At 30.6% G+C, this 14735-nt stretch overlaps 2 protein-coding genes across 5 annotated transcripts in view; both read left to right on the top strand.

The window, feature by feature from the left end:
- Positions 1-10957, top strand: part of LOC117181896 (NAD kinase 2, mitochondrial-like) — an 84008-nt gene extending 73051 nt beyond the window's left edge. For 3 of the 4 annotated variants that reach the window (XM_033374912.1, XM_033374916.1, XM_033374913.1), the window contains one exon: positions 4660-4984. In XM_033374912.1, the coding sequence (XP_033230803.1) occupies positions 4660-4889 (230 nt within the window). In that variant the 3' untranslated portion in view covers positions 4890-4984. Of the gene's footprint in view, positions 1-4659; positions 4985-10874 lie in introns of those variants that run through there. The other variant, XM_033374914.1, reaches the window with a different exon arrangement.
- A 65-nt stretch (positions 10958-11022) lies between these two features.
- The window catches only part of LOC117181898 (trypsin 3A1-like), a 17986-nt gene continuing 14273 nt past the window's right edge, over positions 11023-14735 (top strand). Inside the window, exon 1 of the mRNA XM_033374917.1 lies at positions 11023-11107. Coding sequence (XP_033230808.1) covers positions 11041-11107 — 67 coding nt within the window. The 5' untranslated portion in view covers positions 11023-11040. The remainder of the gene's footprint in view (positions 11108-14735) is intronic.

Below are 14735 nucleotides of genomic sequence, written 5' to 3' on the forward strand. Positions count from 1 at the left end.
TAAAGACAGCGAAATGACATGGACATAGGATGTCGTAAAGATATCGTAACGATGTCGCCAAATTTTGGGCCCACTGGGTAGGTAGAATAAAAAGAAGTTATAATAAGGTGATAAAGCATTTTGTCTGCTCTTCTAATAAAAAATCATCAAATCAGTATAAAATTTTTTTCAACAATTTTAATCTGTTTAAACATTTAAGAATGTTTTAAATCAATAGGAAACTTTATGGTATTTGCGCCATTCCAAAATATTAACTGATTTTGCTCAAATTTGAACATTTTTTTGGACATTCGAACAAAATAGGGAGGTGAGAGCAGAGAAATTCGAAAAAAATCCACCAAGTATAAATAAGAACCACCCTATAGTAATTACCTTTTCGCTGTTGCTTTAAGTGCACTCGAAACTGTCAAATACTTATGAGAACTGTCTGCGTAAAAAAACGTTTCACATTTTGTTCCTTTTGTACACATAATGAAATCTGATTTTTATTACGAGCGCTACTTTCTTCCGAGTTTAAAAAGCGTACATTTATACGATTACGTAATAAAATTCAATAGCGAATTGCTGTTTTGCCCTATGAGACGCTTACCTATTTACCTATAAACAAATATAGTGACAAAATTGACCATTTTAGTCATAAATTGTAACAAAAAAATCTGCAGTATTTATTTGCGTCTACATATTCTGAATTGTCTACTTAAGTAAGTACAGTCAAAGATTAACTTTCTCAAAGCTCTTTAGGCTTTGAGGTACACATTCTCATTGTGACACTCGTGCTGCGCGCTTCATTTCCGACAGACATTTGTAAACCGGTTTTGTTGAATTTTTTTTCTCGTAACTTTCGTCATTTTTCCATATATTAAAAATTTTTTTTTTTATTTTAACGTTATTTTTCACGAATAAAACAAAAAGTACGCGTCATATCAAGAAGTGATTCTTACCGAAATTGTAGATCTTTTTTTGAGATAACCATTTTTGTTAATTCTCCTTTTTTTTCGTATCCTTTATAGTTTGTCCACAAAATGGAATTTTTTCTTTTTCATTATTTTTTGTGCAATAAAAATTTGAATTGTCGATTTTTGAAGAAAATCCAAAAATTGGTTATGAGAATCTTGTAGGGCTTCAAAAAAAAAAAATGTTTTTGTTTTGCCTTTTTTTCATATCGCACGTTTTTCGGCTTCAAATTTTGATTTTCGGTTGATTGAACAATTTTGAAAACGCTATTACTCTGAGAATTTTCTTTTTATCGAAAAAACTCATTAGGATAAATTGTGTTTTTTTTTAATACTATGAATATATGTACATAGAATTTTCAAATTTAGAAAGAAGTAGTCTGAAAAATTTTCAAAATGCGCTCACTTTTTGAATTTTTATCAAAAATGGCTGATTCACAAACACGTCCTTTCTTTTAGGACCTAAAATAAGTGTGCCAAAGATGAATTGAATTCGTTCATTTTTTCGAGAGTTATCGTGTTTACGGACGGACAGACAGACAGACGCCATCGTGAAACCCTGATTTTCGGATTTAGGGGGTTTCAAAACGTGGAGATCCCTTGAAAAAGTGTGATGTCAAATTTCTGGCAATTCTAAAACTTTCTCAAACATAAATGATGAGAATGTAAAAATGAGCATTAGTTAACAAATATTGTTTTCATAAACATTTCTATAAACAAATTCTTTATAAACGAGTTTTTCTCTTAGCCGAATTAATTTTTCTGAACAAAAGTGATTCAAAATTGTCTTTAAAGCCATATATATACTTTAAGCTTTATCAAACATAAACAATATAGATTGTTCATAACAATTTAGTTAAACAAGTCTCCTAATCGGCCGTTTCCTCGTAGAAAAAAAAGTTTTTTTCTTCAATAATTATTAGAGTGACATTTATTGCGGTGACTAACCAACGAAATTAAATAAAAAATAATTTATATGATTCTTATAAACAATTTTTTTAACAAAACTATTATTTATTTTTTTACATGCAAAAAGGACGGTTTTCCACTGAAATTATCTGACAATAGACTAACCGTGATTCCAAAATTGGATATGGGACATTAAATAATAATTTGGGTAATTGTTAATAACAATTTTAAAACAATGCGTGGAAATCTGCGGTTGGTCGTAGAAAAAAGTTATTTTTTCTTCAATCATTTTTGTGATAATCTTATTTGTGTTACTGAATCAATGAAATAATTGATACTTATGATAATAATGAGACTATTATAAAAAAACTTAAAATAAATAAATTACGATTCAGAACTCGAATCATTTTTAGATTCGAATTAAGTGACTTCTAAATACGCAAGTACAGTGTTATTGCACCTTATTTTCACTTGTTCCTCATTTATTTTTCAGAAAGTTGAGTAAAACAAATGAAAGATAGGTGACTTCTAAAAACGCAAGTACAGCTTTATTGCTATGGACAGTCTGCTACAGAAATTGTTATTAACAATTACGCAAATTATTATTTAATGACCCATATCCAATTTTGGAATCACTGTTAGTTTTTTGTCGGATACTTTTAGTGGAAAACCGTCCTTTTTGCATGTAAAAAAAATAAATCATAGTTTTGTTGAAAAAAATTGCTTATAACAATCATATAAATTATTCTTTATTTAATTTCGTTGGTAAGTCACTGCAATAAATGTCACTCTAATAATTATTGAAGAAAAACATTTTTTTTCTACGGGGGAACGGCCGATTAGCAAACTTGTTTAACTGAATTTTTATAAACAATCTATATTGTTTATGTTTGATAAAGCTGAAAGTATGTAAAGGGCTTTAGAGACAATTGTGAATAACCTTTGTTCAGAAAAATCATTTCAGCTATGAGAAAAACTCGTTTATAAAGAATTTGTTTATAGAAATTTCTTATAATAATTAAGTTAAATATTATTAAAATTAATTATGTTCTATGAATGCATGTGCAATAATTCTGGCTGATAGTGAGTTTCTATCTGTATTTTTTCTTGAGAAAAAAATTTACAAAGCTAAAATGGTCAATTTTGTCACAAATTTGTTTATATATTGTTGCTCTGTGAAAAAAATGAAACCACAATTCTCTTGAAAATTAATTGCTGAGCATTTCTAAAAAAAGAACTTTCAAATCGGTTAAGAAATAGGACCTGTGGGCGATTATGAACAGTAAATTCCTATTCCAGACCACTGTGCGACGGAACGCTTATTAACTGCTACTAAAAGAAGATGCACTTGAGGCCGCCTTCGGCTCATGCAAATGACACGTATTTTATTTTTTTTTTAATTTTTAACCCAGAATCCGAATTTCAATAATTTAAATGTGGATCTCGCTGTTTTTTTAGTTTTCGAAGAAGGAACCGAGGGGGAATTCAGTGGTGTCTTTAAGGATACTATGTAGAGGCCCTAGTGGGCACAAAATTTATCGACGTCTTTACGACATATTTACGACATCCTATGTCCATGTCGTTTTAGTATCTTTGCGATATCGTAAAGACATCGTCAGATCATACGACTTATTTACGATATCGTAAAGACATCTTAACGACATGGACATAGGACGTCGTAAGGTTGTCGTGAAGATGTCGTAACGATGTCGTAAAGACGTCGCCAAATTGTGTGCCCACTGGGTGGTGTTGTCTATAAGATCACTTGCAGTATCTGTAAGATGAATTACGTGGGACAGATTGACACACTTCTTAATACTATGATAGAGGAGCACAAAAGTGATGTTCGTTTAGAACGCTGTTATAAGAGTATTCTTGCCAGACAAACAAAGGAATTTGTTGATGTTGACCATGAGTTTGACTGGGATAATGTTCAAATTTTGTATAGTTAAAGTAATGAGAGAAAGAGGGTATTCATGGAAAAGCTTTATATTAAAAAAAAAAAGAAAAATGATCTATTAATTTAAAAACCGATTTGCATAGGCTGAACAAAAGTTATGCTAATATGATTAATTAGATTTAAAGTGACTGTTTCATGAATTCTGTTTTTCTTTTAATTTCTCTATTTCTGATGTAATTGTGACAGATATTTATATTGTGTTTACAACAAATTGGCCTACTGACCCTCATTCGATTCTCAGGTATCAAAGAGAGAGCACCTGTTCGTGGGTGCTGTCAATTTCTACCACTTAAATTTTTTTGCCTTGATAATACGAGTACCTAAACGTTGGTAATGCAATTTTATTTATTTATGTTTTTTATTTTATTGTAATTTGATGATAATAAAAATAAAAAAGACGAAAGAAATAAAAAGAGAATGAAGGGGATGTGGTTGGCTGCCTTCTCATTTTTCTTTCCTCTTTTTTATTTTTGTCCGAAAATTTTATTGGTTTTTTTCAGATTACAATATGATTTTTGGTCTTTGTTTATTCGTTGTGGTCCAAATTTGGTCGTTGTATTCTTGTTTTATTTAGCAGGATTTTGCATCAATTCTATGAATTCAAATAAATTTGGTTGTTTGATATGCAAACATTTTTCTGAGTGTAATGGTCGGTTTACTTATTTGCTGTTCTAATCGATCAAATAATTTATAAGTCACTTTTTATACCGGTTTTTGTACCAAAAATTCTAATTTGCCATTTTAAAATTGTGGTTATGTGGGTTAGCTTTACGTAACTTTCCCAGTAATTTTTGTCTACCTTAATTTTAATAATAATAAAAAATCTTATTTTTTCAGAAGAGCAGATGATTGCTTACAAGATTCGGGAATTACATCGAGCTAGCACATGGCCAAAACCTAAGGATCTTCAAGATGTTCAAATGTGCAGAAAAGTTACGGTTAAATCACTGAGTTATGATTCTGGTCTGATAGTGGATGGTGGTGTATCTTTGCCATTCAATCATGGTGCGAGAGCCACTTTCGAGATTAGACCAGAAGATGCTCTCAAGACTATTTCACTGAATTAGATCAAAATCTTCATAATAGAAATTGTCGTTACTTTACGGTCAAGCAATTACGTAACCTTTCCGTTGACAAGAACAGCTAGGGTTTAGACAGAAAATTTGTATTTTTTGATTGAGAAGTCATCTTTCGTAGTGGAAAATAAACTTTTTGTATCGTAGATTTAACTTGAAGGTTTAAAATTCAACTATTTGGATGAAAATGCAGTTGTTTTTGGTTGAAGTTAAATTTTCTCATTTTAAAATTCGACTATTTGGCTGAAAATTCATCTTTTTACATCTTCACCTGTGACGCCTGATCTTCTAAATAAAACTAGAAACAAGCTTTTTAGCTTCTTCTTGGATCACATAAACGAGATCAGCTTTCAAATCTTTTCTATTTCAGTCGTCTGATAAAAAAATCTCTGGCTTGGAACTTTTGCGAAAGAGAAAAGGTGTGCGATCAATACGCGACATACACTGTCCTGGTCCACGGAATTTCCGTCGAGAATCTCGTAAAGTGTTGAGCAGATTGACGCTTGAAATTGAAGAAAATAGAAAAATAAAAAATAAATAAAAGAAGAAAGTATCTTGGTTCGTCTTTGTGGGACTCTGGCGAAACCACAAATAGCCTCGCAATAAAACTAAAGCTTGCCACCACTGGTGAAAGCTTTGAACTCAAATCGCGATTCTCTTCGCCGGATCGTCTTTTACGCCACTGAAACTCTTTCACCGTTCTTGGTTTACACGAGTCCCGAAAATAGCCGTACTCAGCCGTACTAAGGACTTTACGCTGCATCAAGTTCGGAAGTACCCAGAACAACTTTTGCCCCAAGTTGGATGCACTTAGGCGAAGGGTCTGCGGTTCCGTCGAAGTCGAAATTACAGTTTTAATGGAAACCTGGACTTGAAACTGGTCTTCTCCTTGATAAAGGGGAGAAAACCTATAAGCGCATTTCTCCAAATGTATCCCAAGTTGAGAAGAACCTTGGAAGTTTTCAGGTTAGAAAATAAGTCGCTTGACCCTCGCCTCCCTTGGATATAAAAGGTACACTGATAAAAATGTTGGGAAATCTACATCACTTCTATAACAATTCTACAATACAAGAGCACATTATGCACAAGAAATTTACGGATTTATTCGAATTCAGTAAATTCACGGAATTCGTGAAATTGAAGAAATTCACGAAATTTGTGGCATTCACAGAATTTATGCAATTCAGGGAATACTTGGAATTTAAGCATTCAAAGCATTCGTGAAAATCACGGAATTCGCGGAATTCCATAAATTCGTAGAAATTTACGTAGTTTGTGGAATTCTTGGAATGCAGTCGTGGAATTTGCGGAATTCGTAGAATTGAAGGAATTTACGCAATTGATAAAATTTAAGGAATTTATGGACCTCAAGGAATTCATGGAATTCAAGCAATTCACTTAAGTCAAGGAATCCACTCGATTTTTAGTTTTCAGCGATTTCATAGAATTTACGTGACTTACGTAATTCATGAAATTCATTGAATTCAAGAAATTCACTAAATTTATGAAATTCGAGGAATTCGCAGAATTCTATAAATTCTCTGAAATCACGGTATTTACTGGATATGAGGAATTCACGGAATTTATTGAATTTATGGAACTGACGGAATTTATTGAATTCATGTAATTCACGGAATTCACGGAATTGATAATAGTTATTAAATTCACGAAATTTATGGAATTATCGGAATTTAATGTAATCACGGAATTTGCAGCATTTATGAAATTCTCGGAATTTACGTAGTTTGTGGAATTCATGAAATTTGTGAAATTCATGGAATTTATGGAATTTGTAGAATTGAAGGAATGCAAGGAATTTACGGAATTTACGCAATTGATAGAATTTAAGGAATTCATGGGCTGGAAGGAATTCAGGTGATTCAAGGAATTCATGGAATTCGATGAATTCATGGAATTCATGGAATTCAAGGAATTCATGGAATTCAAGGAATTCATGGAATTCAAGGAATTCATGGAATTCAAGGAATTCATGGAATTCAAGGAATTCATGGAATTCAAGGAATTCATGGAATTCATGGAATTCAAGGAATTCATGGAATTCAAGGAATTCAAGGAATTCATGCAATTCATGGAATTCAAGCAATTCACTTAAGTCAAGGAATTCATGCAATTCATGGAATTCAAGAAATTCACTTAAGTCAAGGAATTCACTAGATTTGTGGATTTCAAAGATTTCATAGAATTTACGTAATTCATGGAATTCTTTGGGCTTATGGTTTTCATAGCGTTAACTGTTTTAAATGTTTTTGATTTTACACTACATCACAATACAAAATGTAATGTGAAATTACAATTTTGTTCTTGTGAAGTGAAATTGCAATACCCATATTGTGAATTAAAAGCTTTGCTTGTACGCCACTGCGAAGCAACGCCATATTATATGTATCAGCTGAAAGTATGCTTTTATTTTGTGCAATATCGGAGTACATTAATTTACTCAAAAGTGAAGCAAACGGTAAATTAATATATGTTTATATTAAATCTGAGGTTTTCGCGCAATATAGACTTTCTTTAGAAACAGAATAATAAATTGAAATTTCGGCAAATATATCTTCCATCTAAAACCAAAAACAGAAGTTGGTATTTTCGTATTAACTTTTAGAATGTCTTGAATTTTAATTTTATATTGCAAGATAATATAATCTGCATCATAAACTTAATGTTTGAAAATAATCGATATTTTTCATGAAAAATGTTTTCAAAATCTCTAACATAACCTGAAAAGAACATGTTATCTTATCGTGAGCTGTGTCTTCGTGTAGGTTATGTTAGTGATTTTGACAGCATTTTGCATAAAAATTATCGATTGTTTTCATACTTTAAGTTTCTACTGCAGATTATATTATTTCTTGGTTTAAAAATAAAAATCAAGACATTCTAAAAGTTACCGTGAAAATACCAACTTCTGTTTTTCTCTCAAATGAAAAACATATTTTCCTAAATTTCAATTTTTCATTCTGTTTCTTAATGAAGTCTACATTGCGCGAAAACCTTGTGAATAATGAGTTTATTAAAATTTTTAGATTTCTAGAAAATATATTTTGTAATTAAAAATGGTTTCAATCAAATCTACATATACGTTTAATTCGGGAGAAAATGTAAATTGAATATGAAAGATTTCATGCTTATAATATTAAATGTTTATCCCAGAATGTGCATTTACCCTTTTATTTTATAGAAAAGTTGAAAACAAAATTATTCCCAATATTGTATACGCTTCCAACTTTACCAAAATATTATAACTACACTCTTGAAAATTTCTGTTCTGATTTCACAATAAATACGATGGAAGTTTATTACCAAAACATGATGTGATATCACAATACATGTATTATAATCTCACAACACATGTATTGTAATTTCATAATAGTGTATTTCAGAATACAGTATTGTGAAATTACGTTAATATTAGTAATAAACTTTCATTATATTTATTGTGAAATAACAAGAGAAGTTTGTAACAGTGTTCATTAAATTCCGTGAATTTCGTGAATTCCTCAAATCCCATGACTTCCATTATTCTTGAGAATTCAGAGAATCATAAGAATTTCGTTAATTCCCTCAATTACATGAATCCCGCTAATTCCATGAATCTTGTAAATTCCATTAATTCCGTGAATTAGATTAATTTCGCGAATTCCGTGAATTCAATCAATTTCGTAAAGTACATGAATTCAGTGAATTTCGTTAATTTCATCAATTCTGTATATTCCGTACACTTTGCCAATTCTTTGGAGTCCGTAAATTCTTTAACTTTCGTGATTTCCGTGAACTCAATCTATTGGGTGAGTTTCGTGAATTTCTTGAAATTCGTGAATTTCATGAATTCTCTGCATTTCTTAAATTCTGTAACTTCCGTAAATTGAGTCTACTCAATGAATTGCGTGACTTTCGGAAATTTCATTATTTCCTTAAATTCGTTGAATTTCATGCATTGCGTGAATTCCATGAATTCACTAAATTTCGTAAATTCCTTATATTCCGTGTATTCGGCCAATTCCACGAATTCCAATGAAATCCGTGAATTCCAGGCATTATAGAAATTCATTAATTTTTGTGAATTCCACTAATTCCTTAAATTTTATTAATTTCTTGAATTCCATGAATACGCTTGATATATAGTCTATATACTAACAAAAGTTTTGGGTCCGTCATAACATTTATTTGTTTGACTGGAACAAGTTTCCTGAGAAATGATTAACATTCTTTTTTTTTTAATTTTAAGATTTAACAGATGTCGATATATCCAGCCGTTAGTATGATACAACAGTGTTACTGGCTACTGGACTTGTATCGTAAAATTTCAATAAATGCCCAGCCAACACGTTCTGTAACTTTTCCAGATCAAAAAAGGAACTGTGTCCTATAACAGTTGTTACAAGATGGTTTACAGAAATTTTCTAAAAAAAAGAAACCGTGTTCTAGAACACTGTGACAAAATTGTGACCGAATTGTTCTATAACGAAATGGTAACAGTATTCTAAAACACTGTGGCAAAATTGTAACAGAACTGTTCTCGAACTATGTGACAGCACTGTTCTGTAACAGTTACTATAGAATTGTTCTAGAACAAGCTGATAACAGATGTTCTATAATATTTGTTTCAAGTTTGTTCTAGAACTGTCTCGTAACAATGTTATATCGAAGTTCTAGAACCCTGTTACAGGTACCAATGTTCTAGAACGAATTAGGAACATGCATTAGTTCGCTAAAACTAGCGTCGAGCTGACCCTTGCGAATATCCCTAATTTGGATATTTCGGACGTATAATTTTTGTTGTTAGGGACTGTAGGATATTCCGACGAGTTATCCCTGGAATAACCCGGGACATAAATGGGCACAAATCGAATATCCCGGGATATCCAATTTATTTGAGAGGAACATAACACTGTTCCATCTTTGATAAATATCAGTTCTAGAACTTTTATAGAATTGTCTTAGATTTCTTTACAACGCAGCGTATCAAAGTTCTAGAATTGTTCTAGAAATGTTGCAGATTGGTTGTGACAGCGTTCTAGATCTGTTAAAGATTTGTTATACAACATTTGTAATTAAGTTCTAGAATTGTTCTGAAAATGTTACAGATCAGTTGTCCCCGCGTTCAAGATCTGTTACAGAATTGTTACATAACACTGACAACTGAGTTCTAGAAATGTTATAGATTGTATCTCACAGCGTTCGAGAACTGTTCCAGAATTTTTCTAGCAAATGGGGGATGACATAGTTACTCGCATGTTCGTAACTTGTTACTAAACTGTTCTAGAACACGTTCTTTTTCATTCTGGAACAGTTATAGATCTGTTCTATAAACATGTTTGCTAGATGTGAGATACAATACCAATGCTAGCATTTGGAAACTACAACATTTGTTACTATAGCATTGACTTGCGTTTCGGAAATAAACTTTCAAGACATGTAGTGGAACTTTCCAACAGAAATTTTGAACAGTGTACCCAGTATCTACGCTACGGGATAGGGCAAGTTGATTTGTGGGTTGCATTCAAGGGTGACTATAACCCAAGAAACTCCCCTAGGTTATTCGAGGCACGTGAGGTATTAAATTACCGGTGTGTTCGACGAGGCTGTAATTTAAGATGTCCTATCCAGATATTTTGGGTATCTTTCAGCCCAATGTGATTTCTTCCACTTCATCTTGACGTTTAGTGCTTCCCTTCCAAACACGTTGAGAAATATTGATACCCTAGCGGACCGCGTGAACGGAATAGTTAGGCTATTGCCTGACCAGAAAGTGACCATACACTGAGAAAAAAATGAAGTGATTGCAAACCAAACCATTTTATTCAGCAATTTTTGTTGTCAAAGCAAAATTTTGGTTGTTAGCCAAAATTATTTTGTTGGCCAAACAAAATATTTCGTTCTTAACACACAATTATTTTGTTTATCCTTATTTTGTTGTCTTGAACAAATTTTTGTTAAGGTAACAAAACTATTTAGTTAGACCAACGAAATATGCAACCGCGCATGCGCACTCGTTCAGTGGGACCACGTGCACACGTGTGCAAGTTCATTTCCATTATGGCGGATAATAGCGGTGAAGTGGCGTATTCCGTTGTCATTATACGTGCTGTTTAAAGTAATCAAACTGTTGTGAATAAACATCATGGACAACGCGATCCGTCGTATTCTGAAGGAATGGAATCTTCAGTGCTTCATCAACACGTTCAAAAGTATGCACCCAAATCTTAACCTAAAATGTATACGTGAACGCAAGTTTTAAAACTTTGATGCTATATAAAATGTCACAATATTTCTATTTTCATATTTTGGACAATAAATAAGGATATTCCGATTATTTTTTTGTTCATTTGATATTTTTATTTCTTGCCTTTAATTAATTATCCGTAATTTGTTTTTACGACTGATTCAAGTTTTGTGAGTACAAAGAGTATGTTTTTAACCTAAAAAATCTTTAGCCACGCCGCCAAAGCTATTTTGTTTATACAGCAAAACTATTTATTTGAGAAAACAAAATAATTTGGTTGACCTCAAAAAAGCATTTTTTTATGTAAAGAAACACATTTTTTTAATTCAACAAATTATTGTATTGCGATGACAAAACAATTTCGTTTCCTCAACAAAAAAATTTGGTTATGCTTACAAAACAGTTTTGTTTGGCCAACAAAAGGTCTTAAAAAAATTTTGTTGGTTCAACAAAAAAGTTTTGGTGCACAAAGAGCAACAAAATTATTTTGGTGAGCCAACAAAATTTTTGTTTTTCCAAACAAACAGTCCCAGTGATCGTTCTGCTTACTGGGCCCGGTAAGAAATCTTAATTCCTAGTTCTTTAAAACATGAATAAATAAGAAGAAAAAATACAAGTGTGACCGTGCGGTGGTCTAAAAATATGTTGCAAAATTTTTTTCAACCTAGAGGGCAAGACTTCCCCCCCCCTTATTTTCCATTTTCGGTGAAAGAAATTCCGTAATTTTTTCGATTTTTGAATATTAACACGTGCCACCGGGAACTTCAAAATTCCATTTAATTAACATGGGAACCCCAAATATGACAAAAAAAATTTTTAAACATTTTTCCGTATTATTGTTACTTTTTAGCAACTTTCGTCACCTTTTCTATACGAATAATTACTAGTAAACAATTAAAATATTTCTTATGGATTTTTAAACAATTTATGATTGTTGAAACATCTTTAAATTATTTAAAATATTATTTATTCCTCAACAATGTGAACAATAATCGTCTTTTCTGATTTAAATGCAATATTTTGTCATTGTTTAAAGTAGTGAATTTTTCTCAAAACATATTTTTATTATTTAAAAAACTGATTATTGTTTATTTGCAAATTTGTATCCTATGCTACTTTTTGTTGAATAATCAAATAATTTGGATACATTTCTCCTCATTTTTAACAACTTTCTATTTGTTTAAACAATTTGTATTTGCTCAAGCAGTTATTTTTCGATAAATAAAAAAATGAAATAAAATAGAAGACATACAATTAATTACGATTTTTAAAGTATTTTTGCAAAAGTAATTATTTAAACAAATTATGTTTTTTTAAACAAAATAAGAATGAATGAATTTATTCTTTGTATGCACTATACAGTCAGAAACCTAATTGTATGAATTCTGATTTATTTAATTTTTTTATTTATAAAAAAAAACTGCTTGAGCAAATTACTATTGTTTGAACAAATATAAATTCATTATAAATTAAAATAAATGCATCAAAATGAAACCATGGAACATGAGTTCAACTTTTCGAAAATTCAAAATTTTCTTATGTTCATTGGGGGGGGGGGGGTATCTTGCCCAGTAGCTCGAAAAGAGTTTTTTGGTTGATTTCTGTGCAAAATTGTGATTTAATATAAAAAAGGATGAAAATATGACCAGTAGGGTGGTCCAAAAATGCATTGCCAATTCTTCATGAAATAAAACTTTTTATAAAATTCGTTTTTCCCCTAAAAATGATTGATATTAATCCCATAGGATATTTATTAACATTGGTTCATTGATTTTACATTTTTTAAATAAATGTAATTTCTTTAAATATTTTTTTATTAAAAATTATTAATATTTCTTTAGTGTAATATTTATCAAAATTGTTAGATTAATTTTATTTTTTGAATTTTTTTCAATAAAAAATATTACTATTGGTCTAGTGGAATATTTAACAACATTGGTTAATAAATTTTTAATTGTTTAAACAAATCTGATTTGTGTACAAAATGTTTTCTTTTCTTCTTCAAAAATTCGTTGAACTGGCAGTTAATTTTCATTAAGTGACACAAATTTATTTTCAAATATTTTTCAATCGTTGAAACAATAAATTGTTAATTATTTTCCACTAATAATAATGTATTGCTTATACAATTAGGTAATATTTTTTAATAAATTGATGTCATTAACGATAACAAAATGCCAGTTCGACGAATTTTTACGACAAAAAAACTTTTTAAGCAAATGGAATTTGTCACCATAATTAAAAATTAATGAACCAATATTGATAAAAATTCCACTAGACCAACAGTAATAATTTTTATAACCAAAAATTCAAAACAAAATTATTTAATCAAATTCCATTTGTTTCAATAATTAAAAATTAATGAACTAATGTTAATAAGTATTCCATTAGACCAATAGTAATAGTTTTTAGAGACAAAAAATAATTTTAAAAAAAAATGTTAACAAATTTTATATGTTTAAACAATTAAAAATTAAAGAACCAATGTTATTGAATGTTCCACTAGACGAATAGTAATAATTTTTGGGGAAAAAACGAATTTACGAAAAAAAATTATTTATAAAACTTCCATTTGTTTATCAGTTGAATAAAATTAAAGATTCTACATGCTCAAAGAATTAAAGTTTCTATATGCTCAAAAAATTACAGATTCTAAACCCTCGAAAAATATTGTTTTATAATAATTTTTGCTTAGCCAACTATGTTAAAATATTTTTGAGCGTGTAAAAACTTTTTCGCTCTCAAAAATTTGGCCTAGAAAAATTAAACTTCCTATATGCTCAAAAAAAAATTAAGTTTCTATATGCTCAAAAAATTGAAGTTTCTGTTTGCTCACACAATTTTGTATTTATCAAAATGTGCATGATATAAATGCATAATCAAAAAATCATAGCAATGTTGCCTTGCTCAAAAATAGAGCATTGATGAATGGTCACATTCTCAATAACGAAAATTTTGTACCAAAAAAGAGGAATTTTCAACAAAATGCATCAATTTTCAATCGAGTAGCGTAATTATTAATTAAAAATGATAAATTTTCAACAATAATTTTTTAATAAAATATTTGAATCTTGAAAAACAAAAAAACGAATTTTAAACAAAAACTTGTTACTAAGGAACCTGTACATGATCCTGGAAAAGGAAACCAGTATACAAACCAACCTTTGAATGATCTTGTACAGGTTCCTTCTTAGAGTGATTTGAGAAGCGGGTTTACGTACAGGTATTTGTTTAGGTTCCTATACAAGAACCTGCATAAGAACTAATCCGCGAGGATTTGTTAGTGGTTTGGCTCTCTCCATAGTAAGTTCGTTCTTCAAGGAAACAAAACAAAAACAACTTTATAGATGTAAACGGCATGAGTTTTCGTAACGGCTTTCTATAAAAACCCCCGTACGTGTTTTTGTACAGGTACTCGCGCCTCAATTTACATCGCAAAGAAACCTGAACAGGCACCTATACTCGATCATTCAAAGCTTTTTTTGTCGGTATAGGTTCCATTTAAAATCAAGATTACAAGTGCAGGTTTGTGTGCAGGATCGTGTCCAAAAGTATGTCCAGAACCCTCCGAGTTCCTGTACAGGAATTTTAGG

This window comes from Belonocnema kinseyi, chromosome 10, assembly GCF_010883055.1.
Source record: "Belonocnema kinseyi isolate 2016_QV_RU_SX_M_011 chromosome 10, B_treatae_v1, whole genome shotgun sequence".
NCBI lineage: Eukaryota > Metazoa > Arthropoda > Insecta > Hymenoptera > Cynipidae > Belonocnema > Belonocnema kinseyi.